The sequence below is a fragment of the Neolamprologus brichardi genome, chromosome 7 (genome assembly GCF_056152115.1).
Source record: "Neolamprologus brichardi isolate AB-2024 chromosome 7, ASM5615211v1, whole genome shotgun sequence".
Taxonomy (NCBI): domain Eukaryota; kingdom Metazoa; phylum Chordata; class Actinopteri; order Cichliformes; family Cichlidae; genus Neolamprologus; species Neolamprologus brichardi.
Window position 1 is genome coordinate 41127147 of NC_142110.1, and position 27841 is coordinate 41154987.

Below are 27841 nucleotides of genomic sequence, written 5' to 3' on the forward strand. Positions count from 1 at the left end.
CATTCAGTGTTGGCAGGAACAGAATGTAATCTTAAGTAGATACGCCCCATTGTGAGAACTCTCCCAGGAGTGTAAGATGTAAAACATACTGTGTACACAAATGGCTAAAGAGAGAAATGTCAGAGATCGAGACACTAACTGAGCACATTACAAATAAAGAAAATCTGGTTCAAGTAATTTAACGTCTTTATTTTTATTATTGTATTTCAACTCTTATTGATTCAGATCAGCTCGTCTCTCCTGACTCACTTATATGACACAGCAAATTTACCAAACTACTCCCAGCCATCAAATAGCCTGTGGAATTTTTTTTATATATTTGAGAGCAGCCGCTAATAGTGAGAACTTTCATTCTATAAAATTGCACTTTTTTTCAGCATTTTCATGGCCACTGAAATGCATCCTCCCAAATTACACATGAGGCCTGAGAATTTCCAGGTTGCTATAAAGCTAGCACAACAGCTAGTGCAGAGTAGAGTAGTCTAATCGAGCTGTGCCAGAGGGTTTACGTCAGCTGGGGAGTCCACCTCCTGAAGGAGGAGACAAACAATTAATAAATCATGTATTTTGGCTTTTAATTCAAATGCAACAGTTCTCACAGGAATAACAGCTTACCTCAGAGTCAGACTCTACATCACTCGATAGACCCATGTTGGCCATGAGATTTTCCTTGTCTGTGGATCTGCTTCTGATGAGCTCCCATCCTCTCCTGTTGAAATCGGAAGCCACATTTTAATTTTCTACTGGACGTTACTCACCAAGTTACGAATCCAAAAATGTTTTTCAAACACTAATCACTGCAGGAGCCGACTTTTCAGTTCAGTTTCTTCTTTCAAGACTAAGACAATCTGGGTAAGCAAGTAGTTGGTTTCTCCCTCTCTACTGCAATTAGTACCTTTTAGTGAAAATGAATCCGGCGACTATCAGCACTGCAATGAGGCAGAAGACACCCAGGATCACCCCGACATGGCTTTGCCTTTCTTCCTCTTGACAGAACTCTCCTTTGTAACCAGACAGACACTGGCAGCGAGTGAATTTACCCTCCACAATGCAGTTCCCATGACTACTGCAGCGTCGCAGATCACAGGAGGCAGAGTCTTGAAATGAGACAGAGTTCTTGTCGGTGTTGGATGTAGATGATGACGACGAATCTAGAGGGTGGCCATCAGTGTCTTCAGTTCCAAATGAAGCAGTGTTTGAAGTCCGACCTAAAGAGAAAGTCACCGTTAGTGACTGAAATGAGCTGCTTGGTAAACATAGTTGCATGTGTAGCTTCATTGTTCTTTTTTTGCATTTGGACAGATCTAGACTAGCAGTTTCCTCATTTCAAACATTAACACTAACTGGAGCCAACAGGCTGCTGGCGATTTATTCTCATTGACTATAGACATGTGATAGTGGCTTCAATCTTTCCCTCAAAACTTAAGATGAGTTTTTCCAGTGCTGTGCTGATCCTTTAAGACACATTATATTAGCTTTTGATTTTAACCTGTTGGAGCTAAATGTGACTCGTGTCAATGTGGCTCAGGTTGGACATTAGTGAGCCTTTAAGCTGTCTACTAAATAGTACAAAGCCTTTGTAAATGTTCTCCTGCAGGAACACAGTAGATAGACTGGAACATTTTGAGCGACTGACTGTCATGCATGTTGCCTCCTTCAAGATGTACTCAGGCAATACTTCGTCTCAACCAAATTGAGAATTGCCAGGCGTGAGAAAAGCATGTGACCATTTGTAAAAGGTAACTTGGCAAATTGTGTAGACCTAATTTATTCTGGAGTTCTGTTAAATATCTGGAGGATAGTGTTACACTTTTTTCTCAGGTTAATTCAAATGAGACTGTCATACCATCTTACCATAGCCCCCATTACTTTCCGAACCAAGGCAGTTTAACGTGGAATTAATATTTGTATTCAGGGCATGACAAACTAAGTTCACTTAATATTGCTTCTTTATTCTGGTCGAAAACTCACAGTCCTGTTCATCCGACTGGTCCAGGCAGTCAACCTGCCCATCACAGAACTTGCTCCTGCTGATACACTGGCTGCGGTCAAAGCAGGATTCTTCTCCAGGGGCACAGGAGGTAATTGGGGCACAAGAAGTGACATTTAAGGTGTAAAAGCCACGCCCACATTTACACATCCTACCTCCGGGATAGGCCAGGCACAGATGGACACACCCTCCATTGTTTTTGGAGCAGCTGTTGCTTCCTGGAGGAAATGAGTAAGCAGTATTTACAGCATGCAGGCTCAAATTTATCTGAAGCACTTTTCTTTAAAAAATATCTCAGGAGTCATGGTAACACCACATTTACATATAAAATAGCATCTTCCTTAGATTCCAGAACTACTGGCTTTTCGGGAATTTGCCTAACACAAAAAAAATCCTGTAAAGTACCCAACACAAATAACTTTATATAACCTTGATTATTCATTAGACATCACTACATGTTACTCATCTTGTAGCCACGTTTTTGACATTGATGGCACAGAAAAGTACTATTTATCATTTATACAGACTTTTATAAAGTACATTATTTCTGTTAGTAATTAGAGTTCCATTGTCTGTATTATGTGCTAAAGAAAACTCAAAACCTCCAGTTTATGTATGATATATGTATTACATGTGCATATTATGAAAAAGGGTTATAGGTGAAGAGAATAAGTGTACAATGCATACCACAGCCCCAAGTATCATTACCCTTTCCCACTGCAGCACACAGCCAGACAAACCTCCCCCCCTCCCCGCAGGTATCACATCATCCTGCTATCAATTCGGCTCCAACTCTGCCTAAGTGAGACTATTCATTCTGCCTACACTGTACTGTGACACACTTTGCCAGATTCCACCATTTTGAAATGGAGAGGAACAAGAAAAATAATGAAGGCCAAAAAAAGTTTGCAGTTATTACAATTCCTGTTTTGCAAGTAGCTGGTTTTGCCTTGTTCTTTAAAAAAAAAAAAAAACAACAACTAAGGCAACAGTAAGTTAAAGTTGTGAAAAACGAATTGTCTAACTGCCAAAGAATAGATATAAATGCTTCCTGATGGCGGCGTCTCAGCAGTTGAGTAAATACCTTAATGATGGTTTGAAAACATGTAGCGTGATTAACATAGTTTTTATGATTTGTCTACTTGGATTTGGCACAAAGCTGTTTCACTAACTATGCTTGAGATAATACACACCCTAAAATCTACTGGTTGCTTGTTTATTAGTCTGAAATTAATTTTGATTACATATCATTATCTAATTATCCAAAATAGTAATCCTGATGCAAGCGTCCTCTTTGTCCTCTTGGGACTGGCACTGGGAGTACACGAGTCCAAAATAATCTCTTTAAAAACAACAAAACAAAAAGTCTCTGGTAATACTAATTTGTATAGGTGAAGTGAAGTCCGACACATGAACCATCTACATGTCGTTCTTCACTACATCTGTGAACCTCCTTAGTAGTCTTGCTCATTTCTTCTCTCTTGGCTCTTGACAGAGAAGGCCGCATCTTTCTCCCTCCTTTATCTTTCCTTTCTTGGCTTCATGTCTTCTGTCTACTCATCTAACTCTAACCCCCAGAAGAATCTCTCAGTCCTGTTCACTAAAACCTAAAGAAGAATTATGCACTTGATCAACTGGTCCCTAAATGCAATTGACAGTCTTCTTGATGAGAAGCCTGGGTTTGGAAAAGCCGACTGTCCTGGAGGGATATTCTCTGCCGGATATACGATGAATGGGTGGTGGAATTGGCGCGTTGCATGCCTGGCGGGACTCGATTGAAGACATCGAAGACCTCTACCCTATTCTAAACCATGGTAACAAGCTTCTTGCTGATCAGAGCTGGTTTGACCCTGGCTTATCAAAGATATTAAAACAAAAAAAACCAAAACAAAACAAAAAAAAGCAGTTGCAGCTGTTCAAAACCCCACAAGGCTAGCTGCTATGACTGAAGCGATGGGGATGGCTGTGAGTACTTAGGCTGTACTCATTGAACGTAATATGGATAAGATCTTGGAAGACAAGCTCACGGCTCTTCAAAAGGAAATTGATAGATCTGGCGATCAGTGATGGACCTCAAAAACAACTGTAAAATCAGATGCAGTCTGTTCGCACTAGATTTGTGCTTTTCTGTGCTGAAGTGTTTTTTTTCCCCTGTTCTCAAACTGCTCCCCCCTTCTCCGCTCATGTAGTGCATTTTCATTGTTTTTCTTATCAGCCTACCTCTCCGACCTGTCTTCCCAATGTGATGTTTGTGCAATGTAGGTATGGTTGGAAGGGTTCCTCTGTTAGTGTGCATGCGTCAACCAGCATGCAGCCTGTTGTAACCCATAATTTCTTTAAAGATTAATAAAGTATTCTGATTCTGATTGATTTCCTCCTGTGTGGGAGCTCCATGGTCAGGATCCTTTGCGAGTCTATCCACCACACCTTTTCTGCACATCTCCAAACCACTCAAATCAAACTTCTTATTTTCCATCCTGCTCGTTACAAATCACACCCATGAACATCATTGCCCTGCTCATCTCCATTCAGAGCCCTGAATCCCACCCCCACTTTGAACCCATCTGTCATTCCACCACAAACCTCACCTCAGTCTCACTGCTCTCTCAAATGCCCTGCACCACTCTTACACTTCTGCTAGATCCAATTTTCTCATGCAGTACTGCAGTTTTTTTTCCTCAGCACTCCATCACGTGTTTTCTCTAGATCCATGAAGACTGTGCAGGTCCTTCTGTAATTCTCCATCAGTCTCAAAGCATCTATAGAGCTCTTTAAGATTATGAAGCCACACTGTTGCTCAGTTCACCAATTGTGTAGTCTCTTTTTAACTTCGCTTCAACAACTCTTTCCCATATCTTCATTGTAAAGCTCAATTTTATCCCTCTGTAGTTATGACAGCTCTGTGCATCTCCCTCCTTGGAAAGCGTACCAGTTCACTTCTTTGTTTGTCAGGCAAGATTATCGAGCCTCAAATAAAACTGAAGATGAGCCTTTTCCTTTGCTGTACACCCAGCCTCCAAGCACTCCTGCCCATTTTCTTCATCTCCCTGACTATCGCACTCTTTGCCAATCTGTTCCATTTGAATTCTTATTAATCATAAAGAAACTAAATGCACATGGCTTTAGTTTTCAACACATTACACACACTACAGCACATGTGCATTGATTGCTTTCAATGAAATAATGTGATCAATACCTCTCGCTTTCTATGAGACTGACTGAAACCAAAAATGTAATTTTTTGGCATCATATCGCAACCAGTTTTGACTTTGGAAATTGCGTCAGCTATTGTAACATTTTTTCTCGGTTTCCTGTAACAGTGCTTAAATCAGATTCTTCTCATGCCCATCATACCTCACCTTCTCTCATAGTGGCATTACATAGCTTCCGCTCAGTAGTCCTAACTGTTCTACCTACTTATTCTGCAATCTACCCACTTTTCCCACAGTGTACCATAGTATATGGTTTGTAAAGAGAAGGATGTACTAAACCTCTAATTGGGCATACTGATACTTTTTTTTTGGCAGAAGCTTAGAACCTGCTTTCATGCATACCATCATACAGCTGGGGGATAATTTCTGTTGACAGAACTGTAAAAATATTCATGTCCCATATTTTGTCAACCGCTTTCTGTTAACTTATTTTTCCACCTACCTGACTGGGTGTCATTGCTGTGAGCTCTGATTTCCACCACGCTGGTCTTTGTCTCAAACCACAACTGTTTAGGCTGGAGGCCATCACTGAACCACAGTTTGGTCACATCTACACAAGTTGAAAAGTACAATTAAAAAAAAACCCCAAAACAACCAAAAAAATATAGTACAGAAATCAGCAAATCTTTTCTGGGGGGAGGGGGACTAATTTCTTGATGTGTTTGAATGGTGGAGACTGCAGAGAAAAAGTACATTTAAATTAGTTTGTTATGCCAACTGCTGCCTTAATGGGAAAAAGAAAGATGAAGCAAAGGTGATAGAAGGCTATGAAGTGATTAGAGTGAAATAGTAGGAAAACCCCATTGACTTAATCCCAAAGTAATCAAATTTGTCACATCAATTGCAAGTAAAACATCCAAAACATTTTCAAACCTTTATATAAATGCAAATATCTTAACATTTCAAATTGAAATAAAATACATTTCAACAACAAAACATTAACCTCCTAAGATCTGAACTCTTTTGTGGCATGTATTTTTAATTTCTCTTTGCTATTTGGGCTGATTGAGACCTGATGAATATAAAAAAAACCAACAACAAATTACCAGATTTTTTAATTTTTTTAACCTGTTTTTTGTTTCTGACAAAAATGAGATCCACATATGAGGACATTCATTTTGAATTTCAATAGAACAGTAGCAGTGTAATGTCCTCGTAAGTGTGTATCAGGCCCTTGTAGAGCAGCATTTTGTATTTTGGTGTAAATAACCCAAAATGTGATGTCCACATATCTGGATGCCAGGTCCTAGGAGGTTAATATACAAATTCAAATAAGAAAAAACAAACAAACCCCTCAACCCACCCCACCCCCACTCGCTCAAACCTGCCCAGGCCCCCCACCCCCCCAAAAAAATAATCTCTACACTAGCCTTTGTACAAATAAATGTCTTAGCACTTCAGCCATTTGCTAGTATCACTGAATATGATGTCATGTCAACTAAACAAGGTGTTTGAATGCACATCAAAGCAAAAAGTATCTTACCCTTTCCCTGTGTGACCCAGAACAGGATGTTCTCAGTATATGTCAAGGACATAATCAGATCAGGTCCTGCCTTAAACTGTTTATATCCCAAACCATCCACTCCAATGGAGCTGATCACTCCTCCATCTGAAGAAAGAAATGAGGCAAACACAGAAGCAGGATTATCAAAAATACTCTCATCTCATATATGTCATTACTATACATTTTTTTCACTTCTTTATTGGGATCATGTGTTGAGTTACTGCTCAGAGGAATTGAATACAAATTTGTCCCGGTCATCATGTGTGTGTGGGAGGTTTGTTTTATTGTGCGTTTAACTGTTCACCAGTGTCGGCCCAGTAGATTCTGGTCCCATTATTAACGAACACCAAGGAGTTGGGGATTCCAGACTTTCCCCACAGCACTGCTTTGTTCCGGCCATCCATCCAGGCACAGACCACCTGCATCAGGCTCTTCCCACCTGCCATGACCGCTGCTGTGTAGCAAAGTCGACCTGAGGAAGGATGTAACGCGATGGATGTGGCAAGCTGAAAAGACAATTGTTAAACATTAAGCGTTTAACATGAGAAGGTCATTGGGTTGGCAAGGAAGGGAGCATAAAGCAAGGTGTGTGTTAGCAGTGTCTTTTCCTATGTGGATTATTATTTTTAGGACTGGTAATACAATACTAAAGATGTAGCTAAAAGTACATTTTTTTATCTATCTATCTATCTATTTATCTTATTGCCAATTTATTTTTAGTGCAATTCAATGGCAAATATCACAGCAGATTGAAAAGACCCATGAAAACGTCAGATGTAAGCGCTCACATCTGAGCAGAAATATGATAAGTGCTGCCTTCACCGTCAGTGATCCCTGCAGGAGAGACGTGGTGTAGCCACCATTACGGGATGTCACATGGATGTTGGGCCTCGAGCTGCTGCTCCAGTAGAGGTTAAAGGTCACCCAGTCAATTGCCAGAGCCGTGACCGAATCATCCTTATAGGACAGAGAGGGATAGCTTCCAGACTTAAAGTTTCGCCAGAAAGTGACACTTATTGGAGAGCTGAGGCTGATTTAATCACCAACTAAAGCCATTATCTAGAGTTAGATTATTAACTTTAAATTAAATGTCAGATGGTTACATCTTCAGGGTTTAACATCCTACTGTTTTCCCATTAAATACAAGACTTTCGCCCTAAGCATACCTTCAGCTTTAGGACTTGTCCAGCAGGTGTGAGTCCTTGTCTTGACCTGTAGCTTCCCATTTTCAGAACATCCACAGATCCCGCATAAGCCACATACAACTCCTGGGTGGAGACATCTAGCCCCATGGCTTCGTTTATATCCGGGAGGGCCAAGACTCGGCTGTTTGGCATTTTTTTCAGGGTTATACCATCCCTTCGCAAGGAGCGCAAGTAAATCTGCCAGTAGCAGGGAGGTGCGATTTAAAATGGAACAAAGCAGAAGACCCAATTTCTTAAATGTGTTGTCTAGAAGGGTTTTGCAGGATGGAAGGCCTTAACATCACTACAAAACATGTTACCTGGTAAATTGTGTTTTGAGACAGGAGCAGGATGAAAGATGAATCCCTGGGCCGAGAGCAGGTGATGTTGTCCTTGGAAAGCAGCAGACCCTTCGGGCATCGACATACTGCAGATCTGCCTGTCACCGGGGGGGCCAGAAGGCAAATATGGGAGCAGCGCAGATGGTCACAAGGACTGGGCACAGCTGGCTGCGAAAGGGCATGCATCAGCTAGGGAGAGAAGAAGATTTGACATTAAGACTCATAAGTGGTGACAGTCTTTGATCAAATGTGACTTCATTTTACTGTCGGAGTTCACCTTTAGCCCAAATGGCTGTCCCAGTCTCTTCAGAACAACCTTTTGGTCTTTCCCAGTGTTCTTGTCAGCTGAGCGTATGACTCTTCTCTTTGTGTCAGACCAGAAAACACGATCATTGAAGACCACCACTGAGAAAGGGTTTGGAGTTTCAGCCAACTGAAGGATCTAGTAAAAGAAAGCCATTACTGTGTTGTGATATTAGATAACTGCTGGGAGACTAGCCATAATCATACACTTTAAGACAGATTATTAGTAACATGGCCTATTAAAGGCATCTCAGACACCACATCATATGTTTTCCGTTTCTTATGTCTCTGGGTTCTGCTAGTTTTGAGGTTTGACGTTCAAATACCTTGATGTTGCCTCCATCCAGAGAGGCTGAGCCAATGCAGCGCAGTTTCTCATCTGCCCAGTACACTTTGTTATCTAGGAGGTCATAGGCCAAACTGACTGGCCAACTCAAACTGTGGCTCACAACCACCTTTCTCTCTGAACCATCCATCCCAGACTGCTTAATCTGAGGTGTGCTGCCGATCTCAGACCACAGCATCAGCCTAAGGACATTAATTATACAATACATGGCTGTGATGTCAAAGCTGGAGTGCTTTCGCATTACAAAAAACAAAATAAATGCACAAAGCAGAGAAACTCACCCTTTATGTGGCAGCAGAACCAAGGAGCTTGGCTGCTCCAAGTCTTCTCCCAGGACCACAGTGCAGTCCTGAGACCTCACTGTGGTGTTGCTGAGTTTCACCGCCAGAATTTGGCCAACCAGGCCATCCACCCAGTATAAATTCTTACCCACCCAGTCCACTGCGATGAAATCAGACTTCACACCTGTGAGATTTAATAACAGCATCTCAGATTCTGATGATTCACCATCTCAATCTATCTATCTATATTTTTAAGTGAGGTCCAGTGAGGTCCTAAATTAAGTAGATTCACTACATTTCCAATTTTTAAATTCACACACAGGCCCAGATTACGAAATTTTACCTTTGACCAGGTTTCCTCTTTTGTCTGGGTTTCTCATGTCGACCCAGCGGATGCTCTGGTAGTCAGTGCTCAGCCAGTAAATCCTTTGTTGAACCCAGTGATAATCCAGTGAGAAGGCGGGTCGACTGGTAGAGGTGAGGAGACGCAGCGTGCCGCTATGGACTCCCAGCAGGAACAAGTCTGACTGCACTGATGCCAGAAGCAAGGGCTCATCTAGGAGGAAACATGACAAAGTTACTTTTGTGTGTCTTCTGTAGAAGTGATACAACCACGCACACAAAAACTAAAGGCCAAAGATTGTCTAAGTCTGTACACACTGCTACCATTTCTAAACATAAGTCACTACTAAAAACATTTTAATAATGTGTTGATTACTTTCTCATCTAAAAACTATGGAAGCTTATAGTTTGAAGCTCAATTCTTCCTTGCATAGACTCAACAAGGTGCTGAAACATTCCTGGTCCGTGTTGAGATGCTAGCATCACGTAGTTACTGCAGATTTGCTGGCTGCACATCCATGATGCAAACCTTCTCCTACATCACTTCCCAAAGGTGCTCTATAGCAGTCTTTCTCAAACTGTGGTACGTGTACCACCAGTGGTACTTGGGCTCTCTCTGGTGGTATGTGAGAAATCTGCAATTTGTTTAAGATTAAATTATATACCATTGTAGAGGTATGCAAAGATGACACGAGAGTACCAGAGGCTCTTCTGGGAGCCGAAGTCAATCAGAAAACGTCTCCCAGAGCGTGAGTCCTCTATGAAGAGCAGCCTTTCCTTATCATCACAGCCGCTACAGAGCGCTGAAGGGCTTGTTTCCCTGGGCCTTAAAACTGCAAAGGCAGCAAGGCTCTATCACTCTGATGGTAAAAAACACAGGCCTTTTTCCGCAGTGCCGCGATCCCAGCCACCATTGATGAGTCAAATACCCCTGGGAGAATTTGTGGGGGCGCGGGAGATGCCGTCGGTGAGTCGGGAACTATTGTGTGGATGCCGAAGCACCTGGTAGACATGAGAATGCGATCCACTTCTATTATGTGGCAGCAGCAGCGCCTTGAGAGTGGTGCATTTCCCTTGGATGGTTTGTAGGGTTACTGAAGTTGGGCTAGCTGGTATATAATGATGTGTTGTGTGGTGGCTAGCTACACAGCTATGGTTAGCATAATATAAACACAGCGAAGCTGGAGGATGAACGCCAACATTTTCCACTCCATAAAGGTTAACGTGAGGGTTCGCGATGGTTAGGGACAAATGCAACCGCATGGCAGGATGCTGTAAACGGACCAAACTTCAGTCAGGAGAACAACTGAGATATAAGGTTAGTCATTAACATACTGCTGCATGGGCTGGGCTGTAGTTACATCGTAAGGTTTTAAAAACGGAGCTTTAAAATGAATAGTGGTAATAAAAACCAAGAGAGGCCGACAGTGATCACTGACTTTTTTCAGGGGCTTGTTCAGATTAAATAGAACAAGAATCTAAGCATTAAAACATGTTAAAAACACAACATCCTTAATAAACTCAGTAGTTTGGACCCGAGAGCAGGGTTCATCAGGTCATCACTTAAAGATTGGATATCCCACCTGCTGTGAATGTTTTAATGCAGTACAGGTGTTATTTTTATCATTATGTCACATCCTGTTTATGACAGTTCAAATAAATAACATTCATATAAGAAATAAAATAGTCTCTGTAAACTGTATGTGGTGTTAAATAGGCCTATACTACTAAAGTTTGAGAACCACTGCTCTATAGGATTGAAATCTGGTGACCATGGAGGGTTTTTGTGAACAGTGTTTTTCCCCAATCTTCTATTGTCCAGTTTTGGTGAGCCTGTGTGAACTGTAGCTTAAATTGTAGCTTCCTATATTTAAGCTGACAGGAGTGGCACCTAGTGTGGTCTTCTGCTACTGTAGTCCATCTGCTTCAAGGTTCGACATGTGTGCTCAGAGATGCTCTTCTGCATAGCTTGGTTGCACCAAGCAGTTATTTGAGTTATTAGTTTAAAGTAGTCTGGCCATTGTTCTCTGACATCAACAAGGCATTTTCACCCAGAGAGCTGCTTGTCACTGGATAGTTTCTCTTTTGTGACCCTTCTCTGTATACCCTAGATATTGTCATGGCATTTTCTTAATACACAGACTAGCCTGCCTGGTACTTAAAATCACTTTTCTTCCACAATCTGATGCCCAGTTTGAACGTAGCTTGTCTTGATCCTGTCTACAATGCATAAATACAGAGTTGCTGCCGTTTGCAAGTTAGAAGTAGCTCAGTGCAGTGGGACTTTGATGTGATATACAGTAGTTTGTTTCATGGCCTCAGTCTGTATGTTTTTTTCCCCCCCTGTGTTCTCTGATGAAGATAGTTTAATTTTGCTTTTCTGACATTCAGCAATCATACTGTCACATTTCAAATAAATCGTGTACATCTCCTTTTGTGTATGAACAATACTTGAAGTGACTGACTTTGTATGTTTTGACACAATAGGTTTTGACTGTTAGTGCCTGTTGCACAGATGAGTCCATGTTATGAAAAATATAACTGATTTTAGTGGGGAAAAAAAAAGTGACAGTGATGTTCCTGATGTGGGAATAGTGACAAAATGATGGAGAAAGAGTCACTTAGAGACAGAATGCGTCCAGACCAACTGCACCTTTCGTCTTGCAGCTTTTGTTATCAGGCTCCAGGTAGAAGCCAGGGTGGCAATGACAGCTGTAGGATCCACGGGTGTTCCGACAAATGTGGTTGCATACGGCATGAGGTGCTGTTGTACACTCATCGATGTCCACACAGTGTGTGGCTCTGGACATCAGTCTGAAACCCGCAGCACAGTAGCACTTCTGGAAAAATACGGGAAGATGACATTTCCAGGATAAGTTCAGCAGAGATGTGATAAATATAGTTATCATTTATGGGAAATTGCCAGATAACCAAATACACATCTGTTCTGCACTGACCGGACCATACGGTGTGCTGACACAGCTGTGTTCGCATAAGGGAGCCGATGGACTGGAGCAGCTGCGCAGCACACAATTCACACCCTCATCTGACCCATCAGCACAGTTAGTGACGCCATTACACACCAGGTTAGTGTCCACACACTCTCCACTGCCACACTGGTAAAGATGAGAAGGGCATATTTTCTGGCTACCTGTGAAGATTAATAGATGAAAAATAAAATTAAAATTAATGGTGAATGTGTGTAATTTGTTTTCTAACTACACAGCTTCCCAACAGTGAATAAAATCAAGGATTTCCTCTGGTTTAAAAACATCCAGAAACAGAAAAGAGGTTTTTAAGATAGAAATTCTCTCATTTTAATGGGCAAAAATGTGGGTCATTTGAAGCACCACAGGCATACTCTTACTCATTAAAAATAAAAATGCACAAATTAGGGGTTCAAATTACAGTCACTTTGAAAATGATGAGTTCCCCTTCTAACTAATCAAATGTGTGTGAATCCGTCCAATGAACTATGACATCAGCAGTGAACATGCTTACATTTTTCCTCGTCGATGCCATTGTAACAGTCCTTTCTCCCGTCACACCTCCATGAAAGAGGAACGCACTGACTGCTGTCTCCACACTGCCACTGGAACTTTAAGCACTTTGCTGGAGGAGCATTGCAGTTCTGGACAGAAATGATAATGATTACACGCTTTGCTCTGTTTTTCTAAGCATTCCCTTTCTTCTTAGCTCGACAAATCAAGATGTACTCGACTTTCATTCCCCACCTTCTCGTCTGAACCATCCTGGCAGTCGTCCTCGCCATCGCAGAGCCACTCTTTCTGCAAACACTCATGAGTGTGTGGGCATTGGAGTTGTGTGAGGCAGCGTGGGGGCCTCGAGCAGTGCAGTTCATCAGAGCCGTCACTGCAGTCGGCATATCCGTCACATCTCAGTGCCTCAGACACGCACTGACCGCTAGCGCATCGATACTGATGATCCGCACAGGACACCAAACCTGGAAAGAGGAAAATAAACGTGGATGTAATTTCACGTTTGCATGCTTTGTTTTTCTGAAATTTCTGAAAGGCACCCACCACAGTTTTCCTCATCTGACCCATCAGCACAATCTCTCTCTCCATCACACAGGAAGCTCTTTGGTATGCAGCGAGTATTATTATCACAGCGCTGATGGCAGCCCTCAATCATAACTGAGCAGTCAGTTTCATCAGATCGGTCCTGACAGTCATTTTGCCCGTCACACACTCGCTCTTGTGGGAGGCATTTTTTCCCACGAGAACACTGGAACTCACCTGGGAAAGAGAAAGACCATTTTCCTTCAAGATAATCAGACATGTTTCCTGCCCACATTAAAACCTAGATCAGTATTTTTCCAACTCAAAAGGGAAAAAAAAAAATATATAAGGCACCTGCTTTACACTGAATAGCACATCCCTCTTCATCTGACCCATCCTTGCAGTCCTTTTCGCCATCACATAAGTGGCTGTACATCACGCACTCCAGGCCGTCGTTGCACAGCTTAAAACCATTGCGGCACTTCAGAGGAGTCGATCTGGTGCCGAGCTCGTCAGAGGCTTGGCAAAGAGAAAAATAAATCAAAAGAAACTAGCTTAGATTGAAAGGTGAGCAAAGTAACAGCAAATTAGGAGATTTTGTTTTGTTTTCAGTTGTTGGTTTAGCAGTGTATGTTTTAGTTAGTATGATGTTTCAAACTATGGTTGCTATTGGGTGTAGAAAGTACATCAGCTGTGAGTTGGGGTTTTTGTTTTGCTAGAACTACAAGTGGAGGGGGAAGGATCAATAATATTCCTGTAATTTCCCAATTGTTTGTGCTGGTCTGCTTTCTGTCTCGACTTACAGGTGGCAGTGGGATTTGGTGACTGACAGTGCTTCTCGTCAGAGCCGTCGGGACACTGGGCTTGGCCGTCGCACACTTGCATTTCAGGGATGCACTGTTTGTGGTCACTGCACAAGAAGTCATCTGATATGCAGGAACAAAAAGGTTATTTAGGATTTCAAAGCTCAAAACAAAGCACTTCACTGTTTAAAAAACTCTCCTAGAGTGAGTTCCTGCCACGTTAGTCTGGTTGGATGTGTAAACTACTGGTAGCTTTCTCCATAGTAACTTCTACTCTTACTTGAGTTTTCACACTGGACAGCACAGCCGTTTTCGTCAAATCCATCAGGGCAGTCTCTTTGTCCATCACACAGCTGATGTTTAGCAATGCACAGTGATGATCGAGGGCAGAGAACTGAAGGAGGAGTGCACGGTGAAGCAAAAGGAAAAGCAGGAGCCTTGGTTGTTGAGGTGTTGTAGTCTGGAAAGAAAGGAAACTATTAAACTGGTGTTTCATTTTGTAACCTGGGGCAACATCAAATAAACCTTATTGAAACACTCAGTTACTCTGCTTCGCTATTCCAGTTTTAGTTTTCAGTACTTACTGCAGCCCACTTCATCTGAGCCATCCACACAGTCTTTTTCTCCATCACACAGGAACATCTTTGGGATGCAGCGCTTCCCGTCAGCACAACGATGCTCACAGCTCTTGATTGGTTTCTGGCAGTCAGCTTCATCTGAATGGTCCTGACACTGGAACCTCCCATCACACACTTGAGCCTCAGGGATGCACATTTTCCCATGGGCACACTGAAACTCACCTGGGGTAGAAAAGAAAGTAATGACAATCAGCTGATCTCACAACTCCACTTGAAAGTACACGTGTTGATGTGACTTTAAATACAATTTCTTTTAAGCAATAAAATAAAAGTTTAAACAATAAACAGTTAAATAAATGACATTTAAAGTGGGGGGAAAAACCAAACCTTTTTTGCAAATTCCTGGACATCCTTCTTCATCAGATCCATCCATGCAGTCTTTTTCTCCATCACATATGTGGCTGAGTAAAACACACTCTGTGCCATCATTACACATCTTTGCATTCCTATGGCACTGCAGCACATCTTTAGCTGCAGGAGCAGTCACACTCTGACAGTTCAGCTCATCTGATCCATCCTGGCAATGACGGCGTCCATCACAGACCAGACTCTTGGAGACACAGCCCATATGATCTTTGCAGAGAAAGTCAGCTATGGAGGGAAAAAACAAGCATAACAATCTACCTTACAGATCAAAAAAAATAACTGTTTCAAAACTCATGTCTTTATTTCTTGGCTAAATGTGTAGACTAAGCCTTTTCTTCATGGCACATTCAAGCACTTACTTGGGTTTACACAATGGACAGCACAGTCATTTTCATCAGATCCATCAGGGCAGTCTCTTTGTCCATCACAGAGCTGATTTTGAGAGATGCACAGTGATGATCCAGGGCAGAGAACTGAAGGAGCAACGCAAGGTGATGCAGTGAAGACAGGAGACTCTGATGATGGAGCAGCAGCCTGATCTGGAAAGAGCAACCTGTGTTAGGTTTAGCATGCAGCAGCAACGTGAAACTTATAAATACTAGATTTGGTTCATTTGAATCTTCTGGTTTCCTTCGTGCAGCTTCTCAGTACTTACTGCAGCCCACTTCATCTGAGCCATCCACACAGTCTTTTTCTCCATCACACAGGAACTTCTTTGGGATGCAGCGCTTCCCATCAGCACAACGATGCTCACAGCTCTTGATTGGTTTCTGGCAGTCAGCTTCATCTGAATGGTCCTGACACTGGAACCTCCCATCACACACCTGAGCCTCAGGGATGCACATTTTCCCATGGGCACACTGGAACTCACCTGAGGTAGAAAGAAGACAATCAAGGACGAAGCCATTTGCATTTGCACCCTCAAATGTACAAGTTTAAACAAGGTAACATTAAGCTCATATCATCAAAAAACAAAGCTCAGACATTTAAAAGATGAACTAAATGAAGTTTAAATTGGAAAAATAAAGAAATAAACCAAAAACAACCAAACCTCTTTTGCAGGTATTTTGACATCCTTCTTCATCAGATCCATCCATGCAGTCTTTTTCTCCATCGCATACATGGCTGAGTAAAACACACTCTGTGCCATCATTACACATCTTTGCGTTCCTGTGGCACTGCAGCACATTATCTTTAGCGGCAGGAGCGGCCGCACTAGGACAGTTCAGTTCATCTGATCCATCTTGACAATGAGAGAGTCCATCACAGACCAGACTCAGGGAGACACAGCCCCTTCGGTCCTTGCAGAGAAAGTCTCTGTCATCAGGACACTTCTTCATGCACTTCTCATCGGAGCCATCGGGACAGTCTTGTTTTCCATCACATATCTGTGCTGGTTCTATGCACAAAGTGGAATCTGGACACAGAATTGAAGGACTGATGCAAGGCTGCTCTGTGCGAAGATTGACGGAAGGAGATACAGTTGAGCCGAGTGTTCCTGTGTCAGTAGCCATACTTGCACCATCTACAAAAATATTAAATGAAATGAATCAGCAGTGCTGTAGACTTCAAGATACCATTTCTGAATTATAAATTAATATAGTTGCTTTAACTAAAGGGCACATGGAAGTACTTTATAGTGTTCCATCTATTACCAGCTCACTACAATCAGTCTTTAAAATAATTCAACAGATGAATACAAGAAATGATACAAATAATATGAAAATGATACACTTAGAAATTACCAGCCACACATCCCTCTTCATCTGAGCCATCACTGCAATCCTTCTCCCCATCACACACATGGCTGTACATAACGCACTCATGGCCATTTTTACATCGTTTGAAACCAATGCGGCATCTGAGAGGAGTTTGTCTGGTGCCGAAGCCACTCATGGAGGCTTGACAGAGAGAACATTATGCGTTAAAGGGCAGACTGTTTGGGCAAGCAAACAATCAAGTCACACATTTTCTTTGATTAACCGCGTCTTACAGGTGGCAGTAGGATTTGGTGATTGACAGAGCTTCTCGTCAGAGCCATCGGGACACTGGGCTCGGCCGTCGCACACTTGCATTCCAGGGACACATTTTTTCTGGTTGCTGCACAAGAAGTCATCTGATGTGCAGGAACAAAAAGGTGCAGGTTTGAGAAGCACAGAGGTGGCTATATAACACTGGAGACAACGCTTGAAGGATTTAATGTAAGCTGCTTCTACAAGATATCAGAGCGCCTATGATGCTTGATGAAAATACAAACATCATTCAAAATAAAGAACTTCACCTTTTTTTTTTTTAATCTTTCAGACAGCAAGTGCACACCCAAGATTGGATGTGGCTGCATGAATGATGCTACCTTTCTTTATGGTAATTTAACCACTTACTTGGGTTTACACAATGGACAGCACAGCCGTTTTCGTCAAAACCATCGGGGCAGTCTCTCTGTCCATCACAGAGCTGATTTTGAGAGATACACAGTGATGATCCAGGGCAGAGAACTGAAGGAGCAACGCAAGGTGATGCAAAAGTGAAGACGGGAGACTTTGATGATGGAGCAGCAACCTGATCTGGAAAGAACAAACTGTTAGCTTTAGCATGTAGTGTCTATTAATCTATTAACAAAAGTTAAGACGATAGAAAAATCTAAAATGTTTTATAGTAAATTTGCTTTGTTAGATTCATTTACTATTGCAGCTTCTCAGTACTTACTGCAGCCCACTTCATCGGAGCCATCCACACAGTCTTTTTCGCCATCACACAGGAACTTCTTTGGGATGCAGCGCTTCCCGTCAGCACAACGATGCTCACAGCTCTTGATTGGTTTCTGGCAGTCAGCTTCATCTGAATGGTCCTGACACTGGAACCTCCCATCACACACCTGAGCCTCAGGGATGCACATTTTCCCATGGGCACACTGGAACTCACCTGAGATGGAAAGAAGACAATCGAGTATGAAGTCTCTTGCATTTGCACCCTCACATGTACAAGTTTTAAAGTAAAACAGATGTTATCATTTTCAATAACATTAAGTTCACTCTGTTAGGGTCAAAAAGCTATTTTCAGACACAAAAAGATTACATATAAAGTGAAACAACCTTTTTTGCAAATTCCTAGACATCCTTCTTCATCAGATCCATCCATGCAGTCTTTCTCTCCATCACATACGTGGCTGAGTAAAACACACTCTGTGCCATCACTACACATCTTTGCGTTCCTGTGGCACTGCAGCACATTTTGAGCTGCAGGAGCGGTCACACTCAGACAGTTCAGTTCATCTGATCCATCCCGGCAATGACGGCGTCCATCACAGACCAGACTCTTGGAGACACAGCTCCTTTGGTCCTTGCAGAGAAAGTCCTCAAAAGGACACCCTTTCACACAGTTCTCATCAGATCCATCATGGCAGTCTTTTCTTCCATCACATATCTGTGCTGGTTTAATGCACAAAGAGGAATCTGGACACAGAATTAAAGGACTGCTGCAAGGCAGCCTGTAGTGAGGTTTAATGGACGGTGTGAGGAGTACAGGAGAATCATTTGAGGGCCGTCTCTCTATTTGCATTGTAGAATCTCTCTGTGCAACATCTAGAAAAATGACACCAAGAAGCGGAAATTTAAAATTATTTTAACGTCAATATATAAAACTTGAAAAGAAACTTGGCATAAATACTGACTGCATCGTTCTTCATCTGATCCATCTTGACAGTCTTTCTCCCCATCACAGACGCTGATATTGAGGACACACTGATTCCCATCTTTGCAGACTGTGAACCCCAAACGGCATTTCAGAATGTTTCTCCCAGGAGCAGCTGTGGCTGCACTCGAACAGTTGACCTCATCAGAGCCGTCGTAGCAATGAAATTCACCGTCACAAACCAGGCTTTTAGATACGCAGCTGCGATGATCTTTGCAGAGAAAGTCATCTGGAATAAAATTATTGAACAGGACATACAGTGTCAAACTTTTGAAGACATAAAATGCTAAATATTTTCAAACTGAGAAAATGAAATAATGATTTGGTGCTTACTTTTTGAGGGGCAACTTTTTACGCAGTTCTTCTCATCAAAGCCATCAGGGCAGTCACTATGTCCATTGCAGAACTGGTCTGGAGATATGCAGAGGTAAGCAGAAGAAGGACAGAGGACAGAGGGACTGGTGCAGGTCAGGAGAGTTCGAGGAGAATGAGTGGTAGAACCTGGAGTTTTGTTTGATTGGTCCATATTAGTTCTTGTGGTAGTCATGTTCTGTTGCAGGGCATCTTTAAAAGACAAATAAGGAGGCATACGTTAAACACAGTGACAAGAATACTAACGAAATAATAAAATGCATTACAAAGCCAAAAACTAAACGTACACCAAAACATCACATCGGTAATCAAAAAACGGTTGATTTTGTTTTAGGAAACTCACCGCAGCCCAGTTCATCTGATCCATCCGCACAGTCGTCCTCTCCATCACACACGTGACTATATAAAACACAGTCTTTGCCATCTTCACATGGCTTTGAGCCTATGCGACATTTCATCACATTTGACCGACTTGTACGAGGAGCTGCAGTTGGACAATCAGCCTCATCCGAGCCATCGGTACAATCAGACCGACCATCACACACAAGACGTCTGGAAATGCAACTGCTCCGGTCCTGGCATTTGAACTCCTCTGAGATAGAAAAACCTATCAGTAAGTCTCAATATGTTTTTGAGCTGCATCGCCAGTTATAACAAGAATGTCAGCTTGGGCATTTACCTATAGACAGACAAGCCCCAGGACAAAACTCGTCATCTCCTTCCGGGCAGTCCTTTTTCCCATCACACAGCTGAGCTTCCGAGAGGCAGACTGATGAGTGTCTGCACAAAAACGATGGTTTCCTGCAGGCTTGAGAATGTAAAGACAATGCAATGAAATTAATGAGATGGTCATGCATACCAGAAAAACGTCAAAGTGCTATATAAATCTGTTTCTGCTGTGACAGATGATCTTACTCTGAACTGTCTGAATGTCTATGAGAGCAGTGATTACTCTGATCACATGACCCGTCACAGCTGCATCTTGAATGGGGCTCCCATCACGCTGATCCCACAGAGTCATTACGTTGTCTGAAACTGACAAGAGAAAAGGCTCGAGGGCAGCTACAACTGAGCCCGAAATCTTCCATCTTCTTCCAGCTTGGTGGCTTCTCTCTCGCAGCAAACTTAATGTTGTTAAGCCTGTCGTAAAAAAGTCTTAATTAAAGGCAACATTAAAGTCTGTGAGGTGAAGTTCATCATTTTTTTTTTTTATGTGGTTTGCAAATCTTGAGATTTGCAAGTATGCAAAACAAATCTGAATGAGTGTGGTTTGGAAATTTTAAGTTATTTTCGTAAGCTGAAATTTTGATATAACTAACCCCCCAAAAATGTATTTATTATCCCCAGGGATCATAACAAGCTTCCACACACCAATCCAACGCTAAAACTAACCTGCTATTTTTGAGTTCCACAGCAGGCTATTAGCCCTGAGGTCAAAAGCGATGCCCCCACTCACTCCTCCAGCTATGTGCAGCAGCTCTTTAGCAACACCTCCCAACATGCTCATGCTAAGAATTCGATCTTCTTCTAGCCAGATGATGGTACCCCGCAGCCAGTCCAGATACAAGTTTTTAATCTCCTTTGTCGTGTAGTAAAGCTGCTTTGGGTAGTAGCTGTCAGCTGCGATTGTTCCGATGGCGTTTCGATGACATGACACCCAATAAAGGCTTCCGCTCCTCTGGTCCACATTTATCAGACAAACTAAAAAGAAAAAGAAATAGCATGAAAGAAGGTATGTTGACAGCCATTTAAGGTAGAAACTAATTAAGTCTTAACATTTTTTTTTTTAAATCTATTGAACCACCACTCTTAATAAGATTTTTGTCACTGCACATCAATAATAAGCAACATATGTGAACAAATCCGTGCTAACCTGGCAAAGGTGTTGGAACCAGCTCAGCGGTGACCGCTGTTACACTGATGCGTTGAAGGTGGCCAGTTTTGTTTGCCCAGTAAAGCCAGTCTCTGTCCCAGTCAATCTCAAAAGAGAGGATCCCCTCATTGGTGGTGAAAAGCTGGCTTTCAATGAACCCTTTTTCTTCCAACTCCAACAAGATGATTTCCGTATTTGTAGCATAGAGAAACCGTGGATCTGTGACAGTGAATAATATTACAGATCATTTTTTGTGTTTTCTTGTAAAGTATAAATGCATTTTTATTTAACCACAACTGATTTAATAAGTTTGGACCAGAATTAAAAGTGATGTCTTTTTTTACACTAACAAAGGTGAAAAGAAAGTTTTAGGAAACCTACTTTCACATGTCCCATCCAGCAACAGCAATTTGAGGTTTGGACAAGAGCAGGTGAATCCAAGAGGGTTGCTTTTAGTTAGCTGGCAGAGGTGACAGGGCGTTTTTGCACATGCAGAATAACCTGATGAAGACAATGAGAGGACTATTAGGTGCAACACAATCCACTATGAAGACCAAGAAAGCTCCATTAACAACTTTTAAATACATTTAACAACTTCAACCTTGTTTTATATCCAATTTAAAACAGCTTAAATTGCATATAAATTTTAAAACAGATCTTCAGATAGGAAAACTGATCAACGACCATGTTTGAGAATACCATAAGATTTACCTTGAGGCTGTTGTAGCTCATGGTAAACAGCTAATACTGGCAGTGTGGGTTCCCATATAAATTTTCTCTGGCTCAGTTGAGTCTGCGGAGCCTGCCAGAGTCCTTTGTTATCAACCCAATAAAACGAACTTTCAAACACAGCAAGGCTCTGCGGTGCTCTCCTGCTGAACAGTCCTGTGTAGGAGTAACGGCCACTCCCATCCACCTTCACAGTCTCTATGGACTGAACGGGGAGACAAAAAAGTCATCATGACCGAGTGAGTATTTTAGCCAACTTTATTTTATTAAGAACAGCAAAGAGCTCAAACTATGAGGACTCCCTCACCCTCGTCAGGTTACATAGAAGAGATTGTTGTGATGTATAGAAAGGAAACATGTGAGAATATGACATATCTGTGATGGAGAGGTAAAACATCTGCCGAGTGAAATACAATCACGTGAGCATTTGTTCCTCACAACTCTGTAGTGACTTGTGGAAAATTAAATGTATTCTTATGGCTTGCAAAGTTTTAAACAGAAAGCCATTTCTTTCTAAAAAGAACATTGTGTCATTTCAGCATGACAGATTTGCAAAGATGCAAATCAAATCACAAGACCTCTGGAACAATGTCCTTCAGACAGATGAGACCACAGTGGAGAAATTTGGCTACAATGGCTGAACATTATGGTTAGGACCACCACAAACACCACATAGCAACTGTCAAACATAGCGGTGGAGGGGTGGTTTGGGTTTGTTTTGCAGCCACGGGACTTGCAGTGGTTGAGTCAACTATAAAACCTTTGGATATCAAAATATTCTACAGTCAAACGCGAGGCCACTTGTCGGATGGCTAAGGCATGGGCCAAGTAACAGGACTATGATCCCAAACACAGCAGCAAATCTACAACAGGGCGGCTGAAAAAGACAAAAATTGCTGCAACAGTCCAGTCAAAGTCTAGACCTCAACTAGATTGAAATTCTGTGCTGGGGCCTTAAGAGAGCTGGGTTAGGGTTAGGGTTCAACCTTAATGAATTAAAGCAATGCTGTAAAGAAGAGTGAGCCAGAATTCTTTCACAATGATGTGAGACTAAAAATCAAACAAATGTATTGCTGACAAGGTTTAAAAGCTACTGAATGATGGGCTGCACTTGCTTTTGAATCCTGTAAAAACTATGAACTACTTCACAAAATCCAAGTTAACGCTTTTCAAATTCTCCTACCATCTCACATGTGCAATACAGACAAAAACGTATCTGAGAGCTTCCGGATAAAAAGACTTTGTTGGGGTAAAAAGAACAGTGGCATGTGGTGAAAAAAAAAGAAGAAAAAAAAGTAGGGCACACAGACAAACTTTTTTTGATTATTATTAACTTTAAAGGGCGTAAAGTAAATGCTTTTTGATTTCAAGTGTATCCCACAGGGGTGGCATTTGCATTTATTTATAATAAATAAAATCAATACATGCCCAGGAGTGACCGAACTATAAAGCAGCAAATAAAAATGGTTTCTATGCAACAGGCCCCGTGAGTGATGAACTGTTGATCCAAATCTCACCCTCTTAAAGTCACTGATCCAGTACAGCCGTCTGGCAGCTACATCAGCAGTGAGGCTGTGGGCAGACTGAGCAGTGATGACTGCCAGAGAGCTTCTTTCTGAGGCATCCATCCAAGACTTTTCTATTGTTCCTCTGTCACCTGGACCCGTATTGATCCAGAACATCAAGCTGGGAGGCAGAAAGCAGCGAATATGAATAAGCAGCACATCATCGATTTTCATCAACCTGTAAAATAGTAACTGCATCTCCTGTATTTGACATACCCTAAAATGTTGACCTTTATCCCCCATTATGCCCGAATGAAATATCAAATTTGATCACTTTAAAATTCAGTCACATGTAGCAGATAAGTCATACAGACCTTTCTACAGGCATAACGACCAGCTCTGAGGGCCTGATGTTTTTGCTGAGCAGAGCAGTGTAACTTTTTCCATCAGAACTCTGCAGGTAGATGGACTCTGTCTTCTCATTGGTCCAGAACAGATTCCCACTGAGCCAGTCACAAGCTAAACCTTTGATACCAGGCTCTCCTGTTTAAAAACAATAAACAAATAAATTAATGGTTGGCAGGTAGAATATAACTACAAAAAAAAAAACTATGCAAGAAACAATTTAATGTGAGGATACGTTCTTGAATTAAAGAGTAAACCAACCAGTATAGGCTGTCCAGCTTTGCTGTCCATCACTTTTGTAAATGTTGCCACGGCTGTCAGCCCAGTAGTACCACCCCCGCGCAACATCAAATGCCAAGGCCACAGAGTCAAATGTTGAACTCTGAATGATTTCAAACTGTTGAGATTTCACATTCAATAATCCTAAAGCTGTCCCCCCAACCAGCAGCAATCGGACAGGATTAGCTGTAAATGCAGATTCATACTGTTAGTGACGCTTATCCAATAATTCATGCATTTCATTTAATCATCAAGGCCTCACTTGATAAATTTGCATCCACAGGAAAAGTCTTTGATTACCTAAGTGCTCTTTATTCTTGATCAAACAGAGTTTATAGCTTTTGTCACCACCTTACCTACATCAAAGTCACCTATTAGCATATCATTAATCAGACATCATAAGTGCACTTTGATGTTGGTGTTGATCGTTTGAGAGGACGAAACCAAATCCAGAATGGATTCTGACAGCATAACAAAGGCCTTACACCCATTAGCTTTGTCCTAGCAAAGTCCTTGACTCAAGTGGGTACCAAACAAATTGGTGGAACATTATATTGACAGAATGTAGCGTCAATTTTATAAACAGGAAAAACACTTTCACTTTACCTGAAGCCACACATGTTGAGTTTTCATTTAGTTTGAAGCCCTTTCTGCAGTAGCAATAGTAAGAACCGATGGTGTTACTGCAGTGATGAGCACAGGGGTCGAAAGGTGGAGCACATTCATCCAAATCTGTAAGAAATGAAGAGTAAACATGTCCCAGCATGCATTTAAAAAATGTATCTGGAAAATTACAAAGTCGCAGATATCAATTACTCCTGGAGTTGCATGAAAACAGGATCAGGGATGAAGGAATCATCTGCTCCTTTAGAAGGACACGGATACCTCGTACTTCAAAACCTTTCTTCTTTCTTTCATTTAGCATTATTTTGGTTTCTGCTATAAAACCTAGTATTGAAGGTAAACTGTAATTATCTTGTCCCACACACCTTCACAGTCTGTTCCATTAGGAGACAGCTTATATCCAGCAGGACAAGAACACAGAACTCCCCTGGGTTCGTCAGTGCACACATGGCTACATCCACCATTGTCCATAAGGCAGACACGCCCTGCAGGAGGCGGAATTTTAAGCATCAGCGTCACAGAAGATGACTTAATAGACAAAAAAAACATTGTATATTAGTGTTTTTTGTGATAATCAGTTGCATCAAGCGTACCGCAGGTTATGGGCTCATCGCTTTCATCAGAACAGTGAAACGTGCCATCACACTGCTCGTCAGCAGATAGACATGTCCCCTCAGGACACCGTATGCTGCCCTCACTGCACAAATCTGGGAGAAAAAAAAATACATTAACCTCTTTAAGAATCAGGATAAAGATTTAAATGTTCATTTTTAGTTGCATGATGCATCAGTGCATGAAAAGGTGTATTCACACTTGAACTCAAACGTTTTTGATTCCATCCAAAAATCTGCCATTTTACCTCTGGTCATCTGGATTTACCTCTGCTGATAGTCTTGATTTGTATTTCGGTACATTTAACATGATTATGTCCCCATTTAACTTTAATTAATATATATATATATATTTTGCAGAACAAATGAGTCTATAAATATGTCTTAGTGGATGATGAAAATCCAAAATATTTAAAAAATTGTTACAGTATAGCTGGATCTGTATTGGAAAATGTGACTTTTGGTAGTTTTGTTTAGAAAGTGTCACAAATACACAGAATGACATTTAGTTTCTTGTTAGAGCATTTTTCTCACCACAGTCCTTTTCATCAGAGTTGTCAATGCAGTCATCTATTCCATTGCACCTGAGCTCTTTAGGGATGCAGATGTGATTTTGACATGTCCAGTCAGAGTCCAGGCAGCCCTCTGTGACTGGACAGTTCTCCTCATCGGAGCCAGTGGGACACTGTTTTTGTCCATCGCAGCGGGCCGACGCTTTAACACAGCCAACAGAGTCCACACAAGGAAACTGACCTGGCGGACAATCAGAGCCTCGGAGTCCTGAAGGAAAGAAAACAAAAATATTAAAAGGTTGCATTTATTTACCCCTGAACCAACAACCTATACTTGAAGCTCAGGGGAGAAAAAAAAGAGTCCTTTGCCTTTTGTGCTTCATTTAAAAGCTGTTTTGTTCAACATCACTTAAAGAGTCTCAAACTACAGGAAAACAAAAATAGATGATACTGTAATGTGTAAAATTATGCCCACCAGTGCAGTCCACTTCATCTGAACCATCCAGACAATCTCCATCTCCATCACATCTCCACACAGCAGGGATACACCCTCCATCGTCACACTGCCACTGGTCATGACTGCACTCCGAGATTTGTCCTACAAAATGTGAAGAGTATGAACAAGAAATAAATGTGGTCAGACAAATTAAAACAATAACTTAGTTTTCCTCACTGGTTGTAATTGTATTAATAAAAAGTTGTACAATCATATGACATGTGAGTGGGAAAAGATGCAAAGCAGTCAGAAGTAGATGTTTAATATTCTATTTAAAATTTCTAATGAGAAAGACGACTTTCATACAGTTAAATGAATATCAAATGAAGTACATATCAGCTCATGATTCTCTATTTTGCATGATTTGATCTCAATAAGTGCTTCAGTGCTAAATAGGATCCAATGAACGGGGACTTTCGCTTATTTTAAACGTCCTGAAACTCTCTAATGTTGCTAGTTTCATACTAACTTGTCTCGTCGTTACAATCATTCTGATTAGGCAAACTCCATGAAGCACAGATTATTTGAAATATAGCTCGTAACCCTGAACATCCATCTGCCGCACACAAGCAAAACCCTGACATATAGCGAACCCTAAAATCCACCCCGTAGAAACAGGTTTGCCTATTTTTGTGAAACTGAAAATGTCTACCCTTGGATAGTCAAAGAAAAAAATACCTCTCAAAACTCTCAAATGCGGCAGCAAAATCAAACAAACCAACAGGCGCCAATCCATGTCGACCTGCGCGGCTCATCGGGATAAACAGCAGCAGCTGAGAGGAAACGCTTTTATCCGGTAGCTGCGGCGGTGACAGAGTCACTTCCGATCAAGTTAAAAACGCGAAATAAAATTTGATTTATTCCGCTATGTTTAAACTTAAACTCGACGTTTTCTTAAAAAGTGCCAAATAAAACATACTTACATTATTTTTAATAATAGCAACCGCACCCTTGAATTAAGTTAATTTAAAGTTGCATTTGGAGAGCTTTCTTTTTTTTATTAGCTGGTGATGAAGTTCTACCACCAAGTCAGGCTGATGAATTATTGCCCATTGCGAAAGGTTTTGTGGTTTTACGCACGGAAAGACAGTTACGATGTGTGTGCATGCAGTGATATTTTTGCACTGTCTTTCTAGATAATGATGTTAGTATTTCAGGCTCAACATGGTACCGTGTTACTGTGTGTGCAGTGCACTTTAAGGTTTTCATCTGGTTGTTACTTGTGCGCTGTTACATGAAAACATTAATTATATCCAATATGAAATTCTTTCATTATGTCAATTAATAATAATAATGGATTGCATTTATATAGCCCTCAAAGCGCTTTACAATTCCACTATTCATTCACTCTCACATTCACACACTGGTGGAGGCAAGCTACAGTTGTAGCCACAGCTGCCCTGGGGCAGACTG

The 27841-nt window shown here is 41.5% G+C and overlaps 1 protein-coding gene across 1 annotated transcript; it reads right to left on the reverse strand.

Annotated features, from left to right (window-relative positions):
• lrp13b (low-density lipoprotein receptor related-protein 13 b) lies at positions 1-27169 on the reverse strand. Its single transcript, XM_087843593.1, has 50 exons — positions 27107-27169; positions 26408-26530; positions 25955-26200; positions 25403-25516; positions 25175-25294; positions 24792-24917; positions 24168-24371; positions 23876-24044; positions 23514-23682; positions 21979-22201; positions 21649-21768; positions 21268-21486; positions 20787-21095; positions 20310-20534; positions 20074-20202; positions 19738-19986; positions 19356-19586; positions 19003-19251; positions 18425-18913; positions 18039-18254; positions 17714-17896; positions 17326-17448; positions 17078-17233; positions 16384-16857; positions 15988-16203; positions 15692-15871; positions 15294-15557; positions 14913-15128; positions 14609-14788; positions 14329-14451; positions 13880-14044; positions 13547-13762; positions 13238-13467; positions 13005-13134; positions 12461-12654; positions 12157-12343; positions 9505-9717; positions 9162-9345; positions 8861-9062; positions 8509-8673; positions 8211-8420; positions 7873-8088; positions 7529-7663; positions 7011-7212; positions 6686-6811; positions 5645-5752; positions 1972-2208; positions 896-1208; positions 616-709; positions 1-530 (listed from the first exon to the last, which is right to left on the reverse strand). Exons 1-50 carry the CDS (start codon positions 27162-27164, stop codon positions 483-485), a joined length of 9678 nt encoding a protein of 3225 aa, XP_087699719.1. The 5' UTR covers positions 27165-27169; the 3' UTR covers positions 1-482.
• Between the last annotated feature and the right edge of the window lie 672 nt (positions 27170-27841).